Source organism: Pantherophis guttatus, chromosome 18 (assembly GCF_059756535.1).
Source record: "Pantherophis guttatus breed Tessera chromosome 18, ASM5975653v1, whole genome shotgun sequence".
NCBI lineage: Eukaryota > Metazoa > Chordata > Lepidosauria > Squamata > Colubridae > Pantherophis > Pantherophis guttatus.
The window spans coordinates 2,947,501-2,963,241 of record NC_142080.1 but is presented as its reverse complement, the minus strand read 5'-3'; the positions used below and the strand labels follow the sequence as shown (position 1 = coordinate 2,963,241).

At 46.3% G+C, this 15,741-nt stretch overlaps 2 protein-coding genes across 2 annotated transcripts in view; both read left to right on the top strand.

Moving 5' to 3' along the window:
• Positions 1–669: 669 nt before the first annotated feature.
• Positions 670–5,940, top strand: PYGO2 (pygopus family PHD finger 2). The gene is made up of 3 exons (XM_034406985.3): positions 670–1,054; positions 3,134–3,183; positions 3,700–5,940. Exons 1-3 carry the CDS (start codon positions 745–747, stop codon positions 4,786–4,788), a joined length of 1,449 nt encoding a protein of 482 aa, XP_034262876.3. The 5' UTR covers positions 670–744; the 3' UTR covers positions 4,789–5,940.
• Positions 5,941–10,147: 4,207 nt separating this feature from the next.
• The window catches only part of PBXIP1 (PBX homeobox interacting protein 1), a 16,464-nt gene continuing 10,870 nt past the window's right edge, over positions 10,148–15,741 (top strand). Inside the window, exons 1-2 of the mRNA XM_060685044.2 lie at positions 10,148–10,498; positions 15,621–15,717. Coding sequence (XP_060541027.2) covers positions 15,655–15,717 — 63 coding nt within the window. The 5' untranslated portion in view covers positions 10,148–10,498; positions 15,621–15,654. The remainder of the gene's footprint in view (positions 10,499–15,620; positions 15,718–15,741) is intronic.

Genomic DNA, 15,741 nt, shown 5'->3' with positions numbered 1-15,741 from the left:
GCCTGTGGCTGCTGGGTGCCTTTTTTTCCTCTTTCAGGAATGAGAAAGAGAAGGAAGGAAAGGAAGAGAGAACGGAAAGCAAAGGAAAGAGGAGAAAAATATTAGAAAGAAAGAAAGAAAGAGAGAGAGAAAGAAAAGAAAGAAAAGGAGAAGGAGGGAAGGAATAAATGAAGAAGGGGAATGAGAAAGTAAAAAAGGAAGAATGGTGGGAGGAGAGAAAGGAAGAAAGAAAAAGAAAGAAAAAGAAAGGGAGGGAAGAAAAAGAAAAAAAGGAAGGAAGAAAAGGAAAAGGAGGGAAGAAAAAAAAGTAAGGAAGAAAAGAAAAAGAAAAGGAAGAAAAAGAAAAAAGGGAAGAAAAAAAAGTGGAAGGAAGAAAAAAAGAAAAGGAAAAGGAAGAAAGGAAGGAAGAAAAGGAAAAATGGAGGGGGAAAAAAGGAAGAAAAGAAAAAAGAAAAGAAATAGAAAAGGAAGAAAAAAAAAAGCACCACTAGAGACTCAAGATGGTTGAATCTTATGTTTATTCCTGCCATGAGCTTCTTAATTCAGCAACATCATCACCACTGGACACAAAACGGCGCCGGAGAGTGACGTCAGCGCCGCTCCTGACGCTCCATCCGCCTTCTGAAAGGCGCCTTTTTTTTTTTTTTTTTTACCCTCGGGAACCATAGAGAAAGACGGGAGGCCTTGCTCCCAGAACAGCCGAAAGCGGCGGGACGGGGAAAAAAAAAAAAAGGCACCTCCAAGATGTCTCCCGCCACCGGAAGCGCAGGGTTTTTTTTTTTTCCTTCTCTCTCCTCCCTTCCCCTCCCGTCCTCTCTATCAGCTTCCGCTTCCGGCTCGCGTCGCGATGGCGCGGCCTGGGCCTCAGGGCCCCTCGTAGCCCGCGTCGCCCTCCGCGCCCGCTTGCTTCTTATGGCGGCCCCGCACCCAGACAAGCTGGAGGGGGGAGTAGGCCTCGCTCCGCCTGCTCCGGGTCCGCCGCCTCCGCCTCCGCCGTTGCCTCCGCCGCCGGGGAGCCTCGCCACGGGACCAGGCCGCAAGCAGGGCAAGGCCGGTAAGGGAGGGGCGGGGTGTGTGTGGGGGGGGCGGTTGCCATGGAGACGGGAGGCGGCGTTGCTAGGGAAACGGGGTCCCGCCTGGCTGGGAGGAGGTTGGGGAGGCCTTGATGATGGGCCCCTGATGATGATGGGCCTTGTAGTGCATCCCCAAGGAGGTCCTCCCATACGTGGGACTCTCCCTCCCATCATCCCCATCCATCCCCCTTCATTGCAAAGGGGGGGGAGGGGTTTTAATATCCTGCAATCCAGAAGCCCCTCCCACTGTTCCCTCCAAAATACGCCGACCCTGCGAGGTAGGCTTTCCCCTCATCAACCAAAATCCCCCCTCCCTTTTTTTTATCCCCTGCAAACGACAGCCCTGCAAGGTGGGAAGGCTGGCCTGAAAGAGAGGCACCTTCCATGGCTCTGAAAAGGTCATTTTTGGGTTAGTTAGTTAGTTTTATATATATAACTAACTAACATATATATATATATATATATATAACTAACATATATATATATATATAACTAACATATATATATATATATATATATAATATATAAAAGTTAGTTAGATATATAAATATATATAAATATATATATATATATATATAAATATAAACCTGGCTAGAAAGAATATGCATAAATATATACATAAATATATACATAAATATATACATACATACATACATACATATATATATATATATATATATATATATATATATATATATATATATATATATATATGTTTATGTAAGTTTTCACGGGTATGTATGTGTGTATAGTTAATATTTCGGGTTTCTTCCCGTGTAATTGTGGATATATCCTTTTAGGGATATAGCCACAATTACACGGGAAGAAACCCGAAATATTAACTACACACACACACACACACACAAACATATATATATATGTGTGTGTGTGTGTGTGTGTGTGTGTGTGTGTGTTCTAGCCAGGTTTTCCCTACGTAGCCAAGGTTTTTTTGTAGCTCCAGCTCAGTAGAATCACATCTACTCGGTTCTATATATATCTAGATATAGATATAGATATATATATCTAGATATATAGATATAGATATATATATCTCTATATCTATCTATCTATCTATCTATCTATCTCTCTATCTATCTATATCTATCTATCTCTCTCTCTATCTATCTATCTATCTCTCTCTATCTATCTCTCTATCTATCTATCTATCTATCATCTATCTATCATCTATCTATCTATCTATCTATCTATCTATCTATCATCTATCTATCATCTATCTATCTATCATCTATCTATCTATCTATCTATCTATCTATCTATCTATCTATCTATCTATCTATCTATCTATCTGCAGGCGCCATATATATATGGCACCTGCAGGGCAGATTTTCACTCTTAAGCCACTGTAAGGTCCCAAAATACACTTGAGTCACCAGAATGCCAAAGAGAGAGACTCAAGACAAAAAGAGTGGATGAGCAATGGGTGACAAAAAGTAAAGAAAGAGAAGAGGGAGGGAGGGAGAAAAAGTGGATAAGGAGGAGTGGGTGACAAGGAAAGAAAGGAAGAGAAAGGGAGGGTGGAAGGAAAAGTGGATGAGTGGATGAAAAGAAGGAAAGAAAGAAAGACAAGAAGACGAAGGAGGGGAAAGTAAGGGAGAGGAAGGAAGAAGCAAGGATGAGCGGGTGGAAAGAAAGAAAGGAGAAGGTGAGAAAGGAAGAATAGGAACGAAGAGAGAAAAAGAGAGAGATGAAAGAAACCAGGTACACAATTATTATTATCCTTCTCATTTTCTCTACCACCTCCTATTATTATTATTATTATTATTATTATTATTATTATTATTATTATTATTATTATTATTACTACATTCCCTTGCATGTACACTGAGAGCTTTTGCACCGGGGACAAATCCCCGTCTCTTGGTGTGATCGTCTAATAATCACAATTTGCCAAATTTTTAAAAAAGGAGAAAAAAATGGCCTTGATGCCTTTTATTTTTTAAAAAAAGACCCTTTGAGACAATTCTTCCCCGGACAACTGCCAATCTCCATAGACACTTGGACCAATATTCCAAATTTCTCTTTTTTTCTGCCTTGCTCAGGTCTTCAAATGAAGAGTCCCGAGAAGAAACGTCGCAAATCCAACACGCAGGTAATTTGGGGGTGGGTAGGAGGGAGGGGGGTTTCACGTGCTTTGGATTCGAGACAGCCTTGGCTTCTTCCTTCCATAGCCCCCCTGTTGTGTATTTATACATGCTTTTCTTTTTTTTAAATGGCCTTTTAGAAGAATGGGCTTGCACTTACAACCGTTGATGAGTGCAGAATGGCTTAATGACCAGTGATTCATTTAATGACCACTGCAAAAAAAATGTCATGAAGTCGGGTCTGGTCACGGGGTGCCTCAAACATACGACGGTAACGCAACTGGAAATCTTATCTCAGTTGCGGTGAATTGAGGATGACTTACATGAGAACCACATAAGTTAGTTTAATCAGGCATCCTGGTTATAGCTTGGACCCTCCCGCTATGTTCTTCTCTCCCCCCACACTTGGTACCTTCCAGATCTATTGGCCTCCAGCGCCCCCTGCTAGAGACTGTGATGATAAGGCAACCTCTCTGGCCGATATAGGAATGCTGGTCTGCTTATTTGCCTCTTTCTTGTTGCAGGGCCCCTCCTATTCCCACCTCTCGGAGTTTGCCCCCCCTCCCACCCCGATGGTCGATCACCTGGTGGCCTCCAACCCGTTTGAAGATGACTTTGCCATCCCCAAGGTTGGCTCCTCCTCCGCGCCCTTCCTCGGCAACCCCGGCCCCTTTGGGAACTTCCGCATGCAAGGGGCGATGGGTCCCCAGGTCCCGCCCAGCTATGGCGGGGGTCCCCAACCCATGCGGAGGCAGCCGCCCCCCTTTGGACCGAACCAGATGGGCCCGGCGTTCAACATGCCCCCTCAAAATCCCGGCTACGTCCAACCCGGAGGGATGGGCTTTGGCGGGCAACCCTTCGGCCAGCCGCTGGGACAGAACTTCAGCCCCCCTGGCGGGCAAATCATGCAGGGGCCCATGGGGGCGTTCGGCCCCATGATGTCGCCAACCATGGGGCAGCCCCCTCGCGGCGGGGACATGGGCTCCGGCCCGACCCTCAACCCTCCAGGCGGACCGCCGATGGCCCAGCGATTCAGCCAGCCCGCCAACCTCTTTGGACAATCCCCCCTGCAGCGCCCCAACCCCAACCTCTCCAGCTTGCCTCCTAATCCCAGCCCCTTCCCGGGGCCCGACCCTGGCTTCCCTCCCTCTGCCGAAGACAGCGGAGCCCCCAAACCCCTCCACCCGCCTCCCAACAGCTTCAACCAGGAACAGCACACTGGCTCGCCGGCGGCCGTCAACGGCACCCAGCCCGCCTTCCCGCCCAACAGCACCGGCCACAGCGGCGGCACCGGGACTCCCGAAGGCAACCCCTTGCCCCCCACCAGCAAAGCAGCTGGCAACTCCGGCCACCAGCCTCCCCCGGGCTTGGTCTACCCCTGCGGGGCTTGCCGCAGCGAAGTGAACGACGACCAAGACGCCATCCTGTGCGAGGCTTCGTGCCAGAAGTGGTTCCACCGGGAGTGTACGGGCATGACGGAGAACGCCTACGGGCTGCTGACTACCGAGGCCTCGGCCGTCTGGGCCTGCGACTTCTGCCTGAAGACCAAGGAGATCCAGTCGGTCTACATCCGGGAGAGCATGGGGCAGCTAGTGGCCGCCAACGACGGCTGAGACCTCCCCTCCTTCCCCCGGCTGTCCTCGCCCCGGTGGGCAGAAAGGATGGCCAATCCGGTTTGTACCACTACGAGACACTCTTGGCTGAAGAGACGGGCACCGAATCCCATCCCTTGCCAGTAAAAAAAAAAAAAAAAGCTGGAGGATTCTGGGTAACCCCCACGACCTCTGGGGGGTTTCCAGTCCTGACTGCTGGGCACACAGTTGGACTGCGATGGAGGCGCCCACCAACCCATTTTTATGCCTTCATCCGCTCCCGAAGCGTCGCCGTCCGTCGTACTTTTCTCTCTCTTTCCCTCCCCGACCCACGACTGCGTTTAAAACTTGCAAAGCCTTCCACGATTGGCTGGACGAAAGAAAGAGGGGAGGGGGCGTTTTCCCAGCCTCCCATTCCTCTCATCTGGCTCCATTCCAAGTTTCAGCTCGGTCCGGCCCTCCCGTTTGGTCACCCGGAAGTTATCCCCGCGTCGTCCGGTTTCTTCCGGGAAATTCGCCAACGCAATGAATATACCTCTTCTTTGGAGGGTGAGTGGGGGGCACGGCGGCATCTGGGCAGGAAGAGGCCTCCCCCAATCCTACAGAACGCAACTGAGGAGGGTTTGTGGGGGGGGGGCTGCTCCTGAATTTGGAGCCTCCGCGCTTAAAATTTTGGAAGCATCCGCTGCGACATTTCGGTGGCTCAAAAAAAGTGACTGGCGTCTTCTTGAGAAAAAAGAAGAAAAAAAATTGACAAAAGGACAAACTGGCCCTTGTTTTTCTCACGCGAAGACTTTAAAACAAAACACACAAAAAAAGTACCAACTTGGGACCTGTTTTTTTTTTAATTGTTATTATTATTGTTATTATTATTATTACGTTTGCCTTCCGGTAATTTTCCCGACTTCGACCCTTCTTTTTTTTTTTGTTTGTCGCCGTGTCCGTTTTTTTCTTTCCGTCGGAATTTGTTTTCCGTCACGTGCTTAACTGAAGTGACTTGGATCATTGTTTTCTATCCTTGCTGGACATTAAACGGGGCGGGGAAGAGAACTGGGGAGGGGGCGAGAAAAAGAGAGGGAGGGGGGGACGGCAAGGTATAGCTGGATTCATTCCCAACCCCTCCCTGGTGTTTTAATGTTGCGAACATTAAAAACAAAATGAATTTTGTACCAATTTCAGCCAACGTTAACTGAAAAAGGCTCTCGCTTAACGTGGCGGCGAGATTTCAGATTTATTTATTTATTTTGCCTCCACGCCGATGTGTTTGTGGGTCTTGAGGTCCCCGTTTTGTGAAACCCTCCCTCACTTCCATTCCTCAAAGCAGAGAAAACGACAAGAAAAGAGACGTCGGCTCAGCTTGGAGTGAAGTCCCCTTCTAGTGGTTGTGGCATAATAAGAGCCAGTTTGATCTAGCGGTTAGTACCACCATATTTGAAACCAGGAGACCGTGAGTTCTAGTTCTGACGTAGGGATGAAAGTTGGCTGGGTGTCTTCAGGCCAATCACCAGGAAATGGTGAGTTCTAGTTCTGCCATAGGCACAAAAGCCAGCTGGGTGACTTGGACTAATCACTAGGAGTCGGTGAGTTCTAGTCCTGCCTTAGCCATGAAGCCAGGTAACCTTGGGCCAATCACCAGGAGATGGTGAGTTCTAGTCCTGCCTTAGGCATAAAAACTTGTCTTAGGTGACTTTGAACCAATCACTAGGAGAAGGTGAGTTCTAGTTTAGGTGACTTTGAACCAATCACTAGGAGAAAGTGAGTTCTAGTTTAGGTGACTTTGAACCAATCACTAGGAGAAGGTGAGTTCTAGTCCTGCCTTAGGCACAAAAGCCGACTGGGTGACTTGGACTAATCACCAGGAGATGGTGAGTTGTAGTCCTGCCTTAGGCATAAAAACTTGTCTAGGTGACTTTGAACCAATCACTAGGAGAAGGTGAGTTCTAGTCCTACCTTAAGTACAAAAGCCGACTGGGTGACTTGGACTAATCACCAGGAAATGGTGAGTTTTAGTCCTGCCTTAGGCACAAAAGCCAGCTGGGTGACTTGGACTAATCACTAGGTGACAGTGAGTTCTAGTCCTGCCTTAGCCAGGAAGCCTGGTAACCTTGGGCCAAATCAGCAGGAGATGGTGAGTTCTAGTCCTGCCTTAGGCATGAAACCTGGCTAGGTGACACTGAGCCAATCACTAGGAGAAAGTGAGTTCTAGTCCTACATTAAGTACAAAAGCTGACTGGGTGACTTGGACTAATCACCAGGAGATGGTGAGTTCTAGTCTTGCCTTAGGCATGAAACCTGGCTAGGTGACACTGAGCCAATCACTAGGAGAAAGTGAGTTCTAGTCCTACATTAAGTACAAAAGCTGACTGGGTGACTTGGACTAATCAGCAGGAGATGGTGAGTTCTAGTCCTGCCTTAGGCATGAAACCTGGCTAGGTGACACTGAGCCAATCACTAGGAGAAGGTGAGTTCTAGTCCTACATTAAGACAAAAGCTGACTGGGTGACTTGGACTAATCACCAGGAGATGGTGAGTTCTAGTCCTACCTTAAGTACGAAAGCCAACTGGGTGACTTTGAACCAATCACCGGGTGTAGGTGAGTTCTAGTCCTGTCTTAAGTACGAAAGCCGGCCGGGTGACTTAAGGCCAGTCCCTCCCTTCAACCATCAACCCAACTCACAGAGTGGCTGTGGGAGAAAACGGGAAGGACTATTAGCTACAGTTTGCCGCCTTGGAATTATTTATAAAAAAAAACAATAAAAAGGCAAATTAAAAATCAGTAAATAAAATTATAAACCCCTCTCCCTTCCCCTACCTTTTCTCCCTTATTGGCTGCCGAGCACCTCGTCTCAAGCCCAGCTTCGATATCAACTTAGGATAGGAATCTCCAAACTTTTTAAAAGATTTGTGGACTGTGGTTAGGGTTGGAAGTCCGCAAGTTTCGTTTAGTGACCGAAATTATAACGGCACTGTTTTCCAAAGCACCCGAAGGCCAGACAGGGAATAATGGAGGGAAACTGATCCAAGGAGAGATTCGACTTGGAAATAAGGAGGAATTTCCTGACGGTGAGAACAATCAACCGATGGAGCAGAAGTTGCCTTCGGAAGCGGTGGGAGCTTCATCCCTGGAGGCTTTCAAGAAGAAACTGGACAGAAAATGGTGTAGGATCTCCTGCTTAGGTGGAGGGGGTTGGACTAGATGACCTCCAAGGTCCCTTGAGTCTGTTAAAAGATTTAAAAGTTGCTGGGGAATTCTGGGAGTTGAGGTTCCACAGACTCGCAAAGTTGCCAGCTTTGGGGAGCCCCCGAATTAAAGGTGCCCTCATTATCCAGTCCTCTCCGTATATCAATGCCGCGAGTGGGAGGGAAGAAAATAAAATAAATTTTGGTCCAGGGGAATTAAAAAAAGAGACCACAATGTGCTGGCCTCTTTTTTTTCTTTTTAAGCACCTTGTGTTCCTGCGTTTGTCCTCCCTTGACGGCGCTTCCGACAGATTTATGCCTTTTATCCTATCCTGCCCTTCGGAGAAGGCGCTACCGCTGCCACCAAGCAACGGGCGCCCCGTGCCAGGACAGTCTGGGTTGCCAGAAAGGATTTTAAAAAAGCGCCTGGCACCGGACTCGAGATCAGAGGTTTTCGTTCCGCTGGCCGGGGATGAAACGGATCCAAAGGAGGATGGAAAATTCCTGGCTCCCAACAAGAGAAAGGCGGGAGAAAATGGACTTTCTGGCAGGAAGGGGGGACCCCGGTGTCTGAATCCGTGCGGTGAATTTTGATTGTTTTCTTTGGCAAAGCCTCCGAAATATCCCTAATTCTAATGACCTTCTTGTTTATCTGTTAAAACTGGGCTAAAGCTCTTTCAAGGAGAGAAAGCTTCTTGAAACGTCCTTGTAAACGTTTCCTGACCCAACTAGCTAACATCATCAGTGCTAGAAGAGGAATGAGAAGGGAGGAAGAAAGAGGAAAGAAAGAAGAAGAAAAAAAAGAAAGGCAAGAAAAAGATAAATGAGGGGTCTTTTATTCCCTCTGAGCATGGGTTGTTTCCTTGTAGACGTTTCCTGACCCAACTAGCTAACATCATCAGTGCTAGAAGAGGAATGAGAAGGGAGGAAGAAAGAGGAAAGAAAGAAGAAAAAAAAGAAAGGCAAGAAAAAAATAAATGAGGGGTCTTTTATTCCCTCTGAGCATGGGTTGTTTCCTTGTAGACGTTTCCTGACCCAACTAGCTAACTTCATCAGTATTACAAGAGGGTTTTGCAGAGAAGGGAAGGAGGAAAGAAAAAAGGAAAGAAAGAAAGAAAAGTAGGGGTCCTTGGTGGTCCCTGAACTGGGTTGTTTCCTTGTAGACGTTTCCTGACCCAACTAGGTAACATTATCAGCGCTAAAAGAGGAATGAGGAGAAAGAAAAAAAGAAAGGAAAGAAGGAGAAAGAAAAAGATAAACGAGGTGTCCTTTATGGTCTCTGAGCTGGGTTGTTTCCTTAGAGACGTTTCCTGAACTAGATAAACCATCAGTGCTACAAGGGTTTGAGGAGAAGAAAGGAATGAGAAGGGAAGGAGGAAAGAGAGAAAGAAAAGGAAAGAAAAAAAGAAAAAATTAGGGGTCCTTTATGTTCTCTGACATCATCAGTGTCAAGTAGGTAACATCATCAGTGCTAGAAGCGGAATGAGAAAGGAGGAAGAAAGGAAAAGAAAGAAAAAGAAAGGCAAGAAAAGATAAAATGAGGGTTCCTTGATGCTTTCTGAGCTGGGTTCTTGTAGACGTTTCCTGACCCAACAAGGTAACATCCTCAGTGCTACAAGAGAGAGGGGTTTGCGAAGAGGAGAAAAGAAACGAGAAGGGAAGAAAGAAAAAAGGAGAAAGAAAGAAAAAAAGAAAAGGAAGGAAAGAAATGAGGGGGCTCTTGATGTTCTGAGCTGGGTGGTTTCCTTGTAGACGTTTCCTGACCCAACTAGGTAACATCAGCAGCTGCCCTTGAAGGAAGAACCTCTGACCATGCGATCCTCCTTCCCAGCAATTTGGAGCCTTTAGTTTCCTCCCTTTATTTTGGTTTTATTGAGTTTATTTTGGAGAAAAGGGGAGCAGGTCCTCTGGCATCCCTACCCCCCACCCCAGCTACATCCTGGGTGCGAATCCTACTTGGGGGGGGCTCAGTTTATTTAGCCCCCCCCCTCTTGCCCAGCAGCTGTGCATCGTTGAAGGCTGAGCTGCCTGATAGGGAAATCTTTTTTTTTTTTTTAAATTCAGCTGTTGCTGTCTTTCTCCAGCTCTATCCAGCTTAGTCATTCTCCAAATCCACACCTTCATTCATATTTTATTTTTGTAAAAATTGGAAATTTCTGCCTCCTTCAAGTCAACGCTTCTGCAGGGAGGGGGGACCCCCCCTCTTTGTCCCCCCCCCATCTTTGTCCACCCCCGTCTTTTTTTTCCCCCCTAATTAAACTTTTCCCCAACTTTAAGAAAACTTTTACCAGCCTTTTTCTCAGCCCCGCGCCTCTCATTGGCCGGCTGGCGCCGCAGTCCCTCTCCCCCATTGGCTGCCGAGCTTTTCTTTTTTTTCTTTTTCTTTTTTTTTGCCTCGTCCCGCCCACCCCCCCTCCCTCTCCCCACCCACTCCCCCCCCCCACCCCTCCCTTATCCTCCCCGAGGAAGTTTTGCGATGCAAAAGTTGCCAGCCGCGTCCGGATTTCCCCCAGCTCGGCTCGGCGCAAACGGGGCGCCCCCTGGATTAAAGGTAAGCCATGGGATGGGGGGGGTGGGGGTGGGGGGGGGAAAAGGGGAGGGGGAGGAACAAAGCCCCCCCCCCCATTTAGAGCCCTTCCCCCACTCCCTGCAGGAAAAAATCACTTTCCCAAGCAGAGAAATGAAGTTTGGTCCAGCAAGGATGAAGCGGGGGTATTGCAGGGTTGCCATGGCAACCGTCCCGGGGTGATGCTGCGGTTCCTGCATCCCGCGCTCTTCGATAAGAATCTCCTTTTTTTTCCTTTTTTTTTTTTACCCCGGCCGGGTGAAACGTGCGAAGCTTCTTATCTTTCGCCCCAGTTGCTTTTTTTTTCTCTCTTGTTCTGCTACTATTTTTATTTTGTTTGTTTATAAAGAGTTATTATTTGTTTTCCCTTGAGTTTCATTTAGTTTCATTTTGTTTATCGGGGGGGGGGGGGGAACATGCAGCTTTTTTGCCCGTCCTTGGCGTCCTGAGCATTTGCAACAGGGGAGGCTCCTCGTTTGAGGGCGGCGTGGTGGGGGCTTTGCAAAGGAGACCCTCCCCTCATCCACCCCCCACCCCATGTTTGCAAAGTGGCTTCCGCTAAGAGTCTGAAATATCACCGTTTGGTGACATTTCCCTTCCCCTTCTCTGGAGTTTCTCTCTGGAAGTTGTCACATTCGTGCCGTAAACAAAAGGCAGAAGCTTTCTTTATTTTTAAACTCTTGAGTTTTCATCCTTGCTTCCTGCCGCATATTTGCATTTCCTTCTCTTTTAAATGCAGTGAATTTGCACCTTTTTTCCCCCAGCATGTGGACTTTGTAAGAGGCAAAGCCTGTTGATCAACTGGCAAAGAAAGCTGGGAAAAGCTAACAGGTTTTTTTCCTTCCAGGCGTCCGCTGCCACTCACTCACCAAAGCTTATTTTATTTTTATTTTTATTTATTTTTTTAAAAAAAACGTCTTAGTCGAAAAAGATGCTACCCTTCGGCGTTTCCTTCCGAAGTGGCAGCCTGCCTCTTCCTTTGATTGTGTCGCCGGCTGTGAAAATAACAATAATATTGCAATAATCCTGATTGCTTGGCAGGCGGGCACAGCGGAGAGCTCTCCATCCCTGCCGTTCCTTTGCTGCAGAGACTCGTCGACGCGTCTTGAAATACAACTTTTTTTATAAAAAAAAAAAGGCTATCCAAGCAAATTGGGCCAAACCGCAGCTCTCAAAAACAGCCTGGAGGGAAATTTTAAGATCCACGTGGTATAACAAGAGTTGGGAGGGACCTCGGAGGTCTTCTAGTCTGACCCCAAGCAGGAGGTATTACGACATTTCAAGTAAATGGTTGTCCATTTCTCCTTAGTTCTAGGTTGCTTCTCCCCTTGATTAATTTCCATCCATGGCTTCTTGTCCTGCCACAGACAGAATGCACTTTCTGAACTAATAATCCTCTTTTATTTGGGAGGGGAAAAACCCTTTAATGGGACCTCCTATTTCCCCCTCGATGCATGACGGAGTTTTTCCCCCACAATGGGAAAAAACGGGGCCTGCTGAAGTCGTGTCTACTCACAGCAAGTTTCTACTAGTGAGAGATAAGATGGCTTGGCCAAGTTTTGATGAAGCTGTTGCTTGAGACCCTCCTGAATGCAAAATGTGGGACCCCACCCCTCCTTCTGCAGTGTGGCCCCCCGTGCATAAAGCATCCTTAAGAATTACCCAACAGGCCCTCAGCTCCAAGTTTCTATTCCTTTATTACATTTCCAATGCCAAGTCGGTCTTTGCAGAGAGCAAAACCTTCCAGTGTGTCTGTTTAAGGCTATTTGTACCTTAAAATATCCAGATTTTTTCCCCCTGGGATTCTCTCTCTCTTTCTCTCTCTCTTTCTCTCTCTCTCACACACACACATTCACTCACTCTCACTCATTCTCACTTTCTATTTCTTTCTCTATTTCTCTCTCACTCTCACTCTATTTCTCTTTCTATCTCACTCTCACGCTTTCTCACTTTTTCTATTTCTCTCTTTCTCACTTTCTCACTCTTTCTCTCACATACACACACTCTCTTTCTCTCTTTCTATTTCTCTCACTTTCTCTTTCTCGCTCTTTCTCTCTCACACACACACTCTCACTCGTTCTCACTTTCTATTTATTTCTCTCTATTTCTCTCTCACTTTCTCACTCCATTTCTCTTTCTATCTCTCATTCTCGCTCTTTCTCACTCTCTCTTTTTCTCACTTTCTCACTCTTTCTTTCTCTCTCTCTCTCTCACACACACACACTCTTTCTCACTTTCTATTTTTCTCTCTTTCTCTTTCTTACTCTTTCTCTCTCTCTCTCTCTCTGTCCCTCTCTCTCTGCTCCTTGTTTTCCCCCTCTGCTCTGCTCAGCAAAGCCATTTCCACCTGTTAAGTTGCCTTCAGCAAAGCTAAAAATATATCCCTTTCCTATTTTTTGCCCCCTTCTCTTCCCGCCTGTCTCTTTTGCTTCGACAGCTGTTCTTGGGAGGGTAGAGAGACTCATGGTAAGAATTTCGCAAGCAGGCAGACAGGCAGAGATTCCTGGAGAGAAATTTAACTTTTTAATACAGGAGCTCCCCGTTTTGCTGTCTCTTTTGGGGGGGGTTGTTTTCGTTTTTGTTTTTGCTTGCTTTTTCTCCCGTTCAAAGCTGCTGGGCTCGAACAGGTTTCTGAGTTTGGGGGTCGCCTCTCCCCCAACCGACACACAACCACACACTCACAACCACGCAGTGCTGCTCCTTATAACTTCGGCCAGCTCAGTTTCCCAAGGGTTGGGTGATCTGCTTGTCTCTGGTGACCAGCATAATTTAGATTCTTGGCATTTTCTCTTGAATTAGAATAGCTCAGCCAGGGTGGCATTGAAAAACACCCTCGTCTCTTCTTAGAGTCTTTGGAGAGAGAGAGAAAAAAAAATAATAATAAACTATGCTGCAGACAGGAACTCACTTTTGGCTCCTTTTTTAAATTATTATTTATTTATTGGTTTATTTTTGGAAATCACCGTTCTTCGTATGTTTTATCCTCCGGCCCCCTAATCCTCTTTCTTGCTCTTCTCTGCACTCTTTCCAGAGTCTCCACATCTTTTTTGCATCATGGCAACGAAAATTGAATGCAATATTCCAAGTATGGCCTTACCAAGTGGTATTAACACTTAATGATTCTCTCCCTCTCTTGATGCAGCCTGGAACTGTGTTAGCTTTTTTGGCAGCTGCTGCACACGGCTGGCTCCTATTTAAATGGTCGTCCAGTAGGACTCCAAGATCCCTCTCACAGTTACATTAATAAAACACATCAGTTTCCCTGGAGAGTTTTTAAACTAAACAGCACTGGGGGAAAAAACTTACTGGGGCCATCTGGGACCAGCAAGAGAAAAGAATACAATTGTCCCTTATTCAATTTCCAATAAACTTCGCTTCCAGTTCACGCCACCTGTGTTTGTCAAGCTGAAGCATAATTTCCCAGTCAAATTTCTTTTTTTTTTTTCCCCTGTACAATTTTGATCAGACGCCAGAAGGATTTCCGGTTTTGCCCTTAAAGCTAAATTAACAACAAATTAATAAATAATAAAACCCTCAGGTCCTGGGGCTTATTAAATTTATTCCCATTTTATGCTCGATTTTTACGGGTCTCCCACTTTCAATTAGGGGCCTGGGAAAAAAAGGCAATGGGGCAGAACATTTGGGTTGGGGAAAGATTGTGAAAAGATTGTGTTTGTGCACAGGACACAAAGGTGGGTTTTTGGTCAGAAAACCGGAAACGATATTTATATTAAAAAGATTTCTATTTGCAAAAGATTTCTTCAAAGGACAGCTTCGAGCAAAGTCGTCTTTTTGAATTATTGCAAGACGCAGAAACAATTACCAAAGTAGGACTTTGGCAGACTTTTTCTTCCGCTAATAAATGTTATTTTTTTTAAAAAAAAAACATACACACCACTGCAGTTGGCTTCATCACAGGCGTAGCTAGACGGGTGCAGGATGTTAATTTGGATGAGATGGGAAAGGAAGGGAAGAGGCTTTTAATCAACACGGTAAAACTTATGTTTTTAGTAACCCTTTTTAAAAAATTTTGCAAACCTACCTCCATCTACCTCCTCTTGTCTCGTTTAATGAAAAGAAGGACTAGGGGAGACAGGATAGCAGTCTTCCAATATCTCAGGGGCTGCCCCCAAAGAAGAGGGAGTCCAGCTATTCTCCAAAGCACAAGAAGCAATGGATGGAAACTAATCAGGGAGAGAAGCAACTTAGAACTAAGGAGAAATTTCCTGACAGTTAGAATAATTAACCAGTGGAACAACTTGCCACCAGAAGTTGCGAATGCTCCAACACTGGAAGTTTTTAAGAAGATGTTGGATAACCATTTGTCTGAAGGGGTGTAGCGTTTCCTGCCTAAGCAGGGGGTTGGACTAGAAGACCTCCAGGGTCCCTTCCGACTCTCTTATTCTATTATTATTCTATTTGGTTCCAGACCTCCTTAGTCTTTTGCACTGAGCTGTCTCTGGTGAGCTTTGGGCAAAACAAGTGGAAAAAAACCCCGCTCCCATTAGAATAACAGAATAAGAGAGTTGGAAGGGACCTTGGAGGTCTTCTAGTCCAACCCCCTTTAGCATTTAACGCAGATGGTTGTCCACTCTCTTCTCAAAAGCCTCCAGTGATGGAGCACCCTCAGTTTCTGGTGGCAAGCTGTTCCACTGGCTAATTGTTCTCCTTCGTTCCAGGTTGCTTCTCTCCTTGATTAGTTCCCATTAACGTTGCTTCTTGTCCTGCCTTCAGGGGCTTTGGAGAATAGCTTGACCCCCCTCTTCTTTGGGGGCAGCCCCTCAAATATTAGAAGATGCTATCAGGTCACCCCATCGTCCTTCTTTTCATTAAACCAGACACCCCCAATTCCTGCAACCGTTCTTCGTATATTTTATCCTCCAACCGCCTAATCGCCTTCGTTGCTCTTCTCTTGCCCTTTTTCCACGGTCCAGAAAAGAGCCACAAAGATGATGACGATTTAGCAATTATTTGATGTCGGTTTAGTGCCAATTTGAAACCTACTCTGCTTATAACGCCGGGACCTTGAAGAGACTTTAGATACCCCAAAATCGTTAACTCTCATCTTTTTTTTTTTTTTCTTTTCCCCCCTTCCTAACCTTTCCAGGTGGATCTTTGAGCATTTCAGGGCATGAAAAAAAATGGCTGAAAATTCAAATTCTCAGGAGCTGGAAAATAACAACTGGGTGATCACAGGGGCAGAGGTGAGCATAATCCAGGAAGAGTCT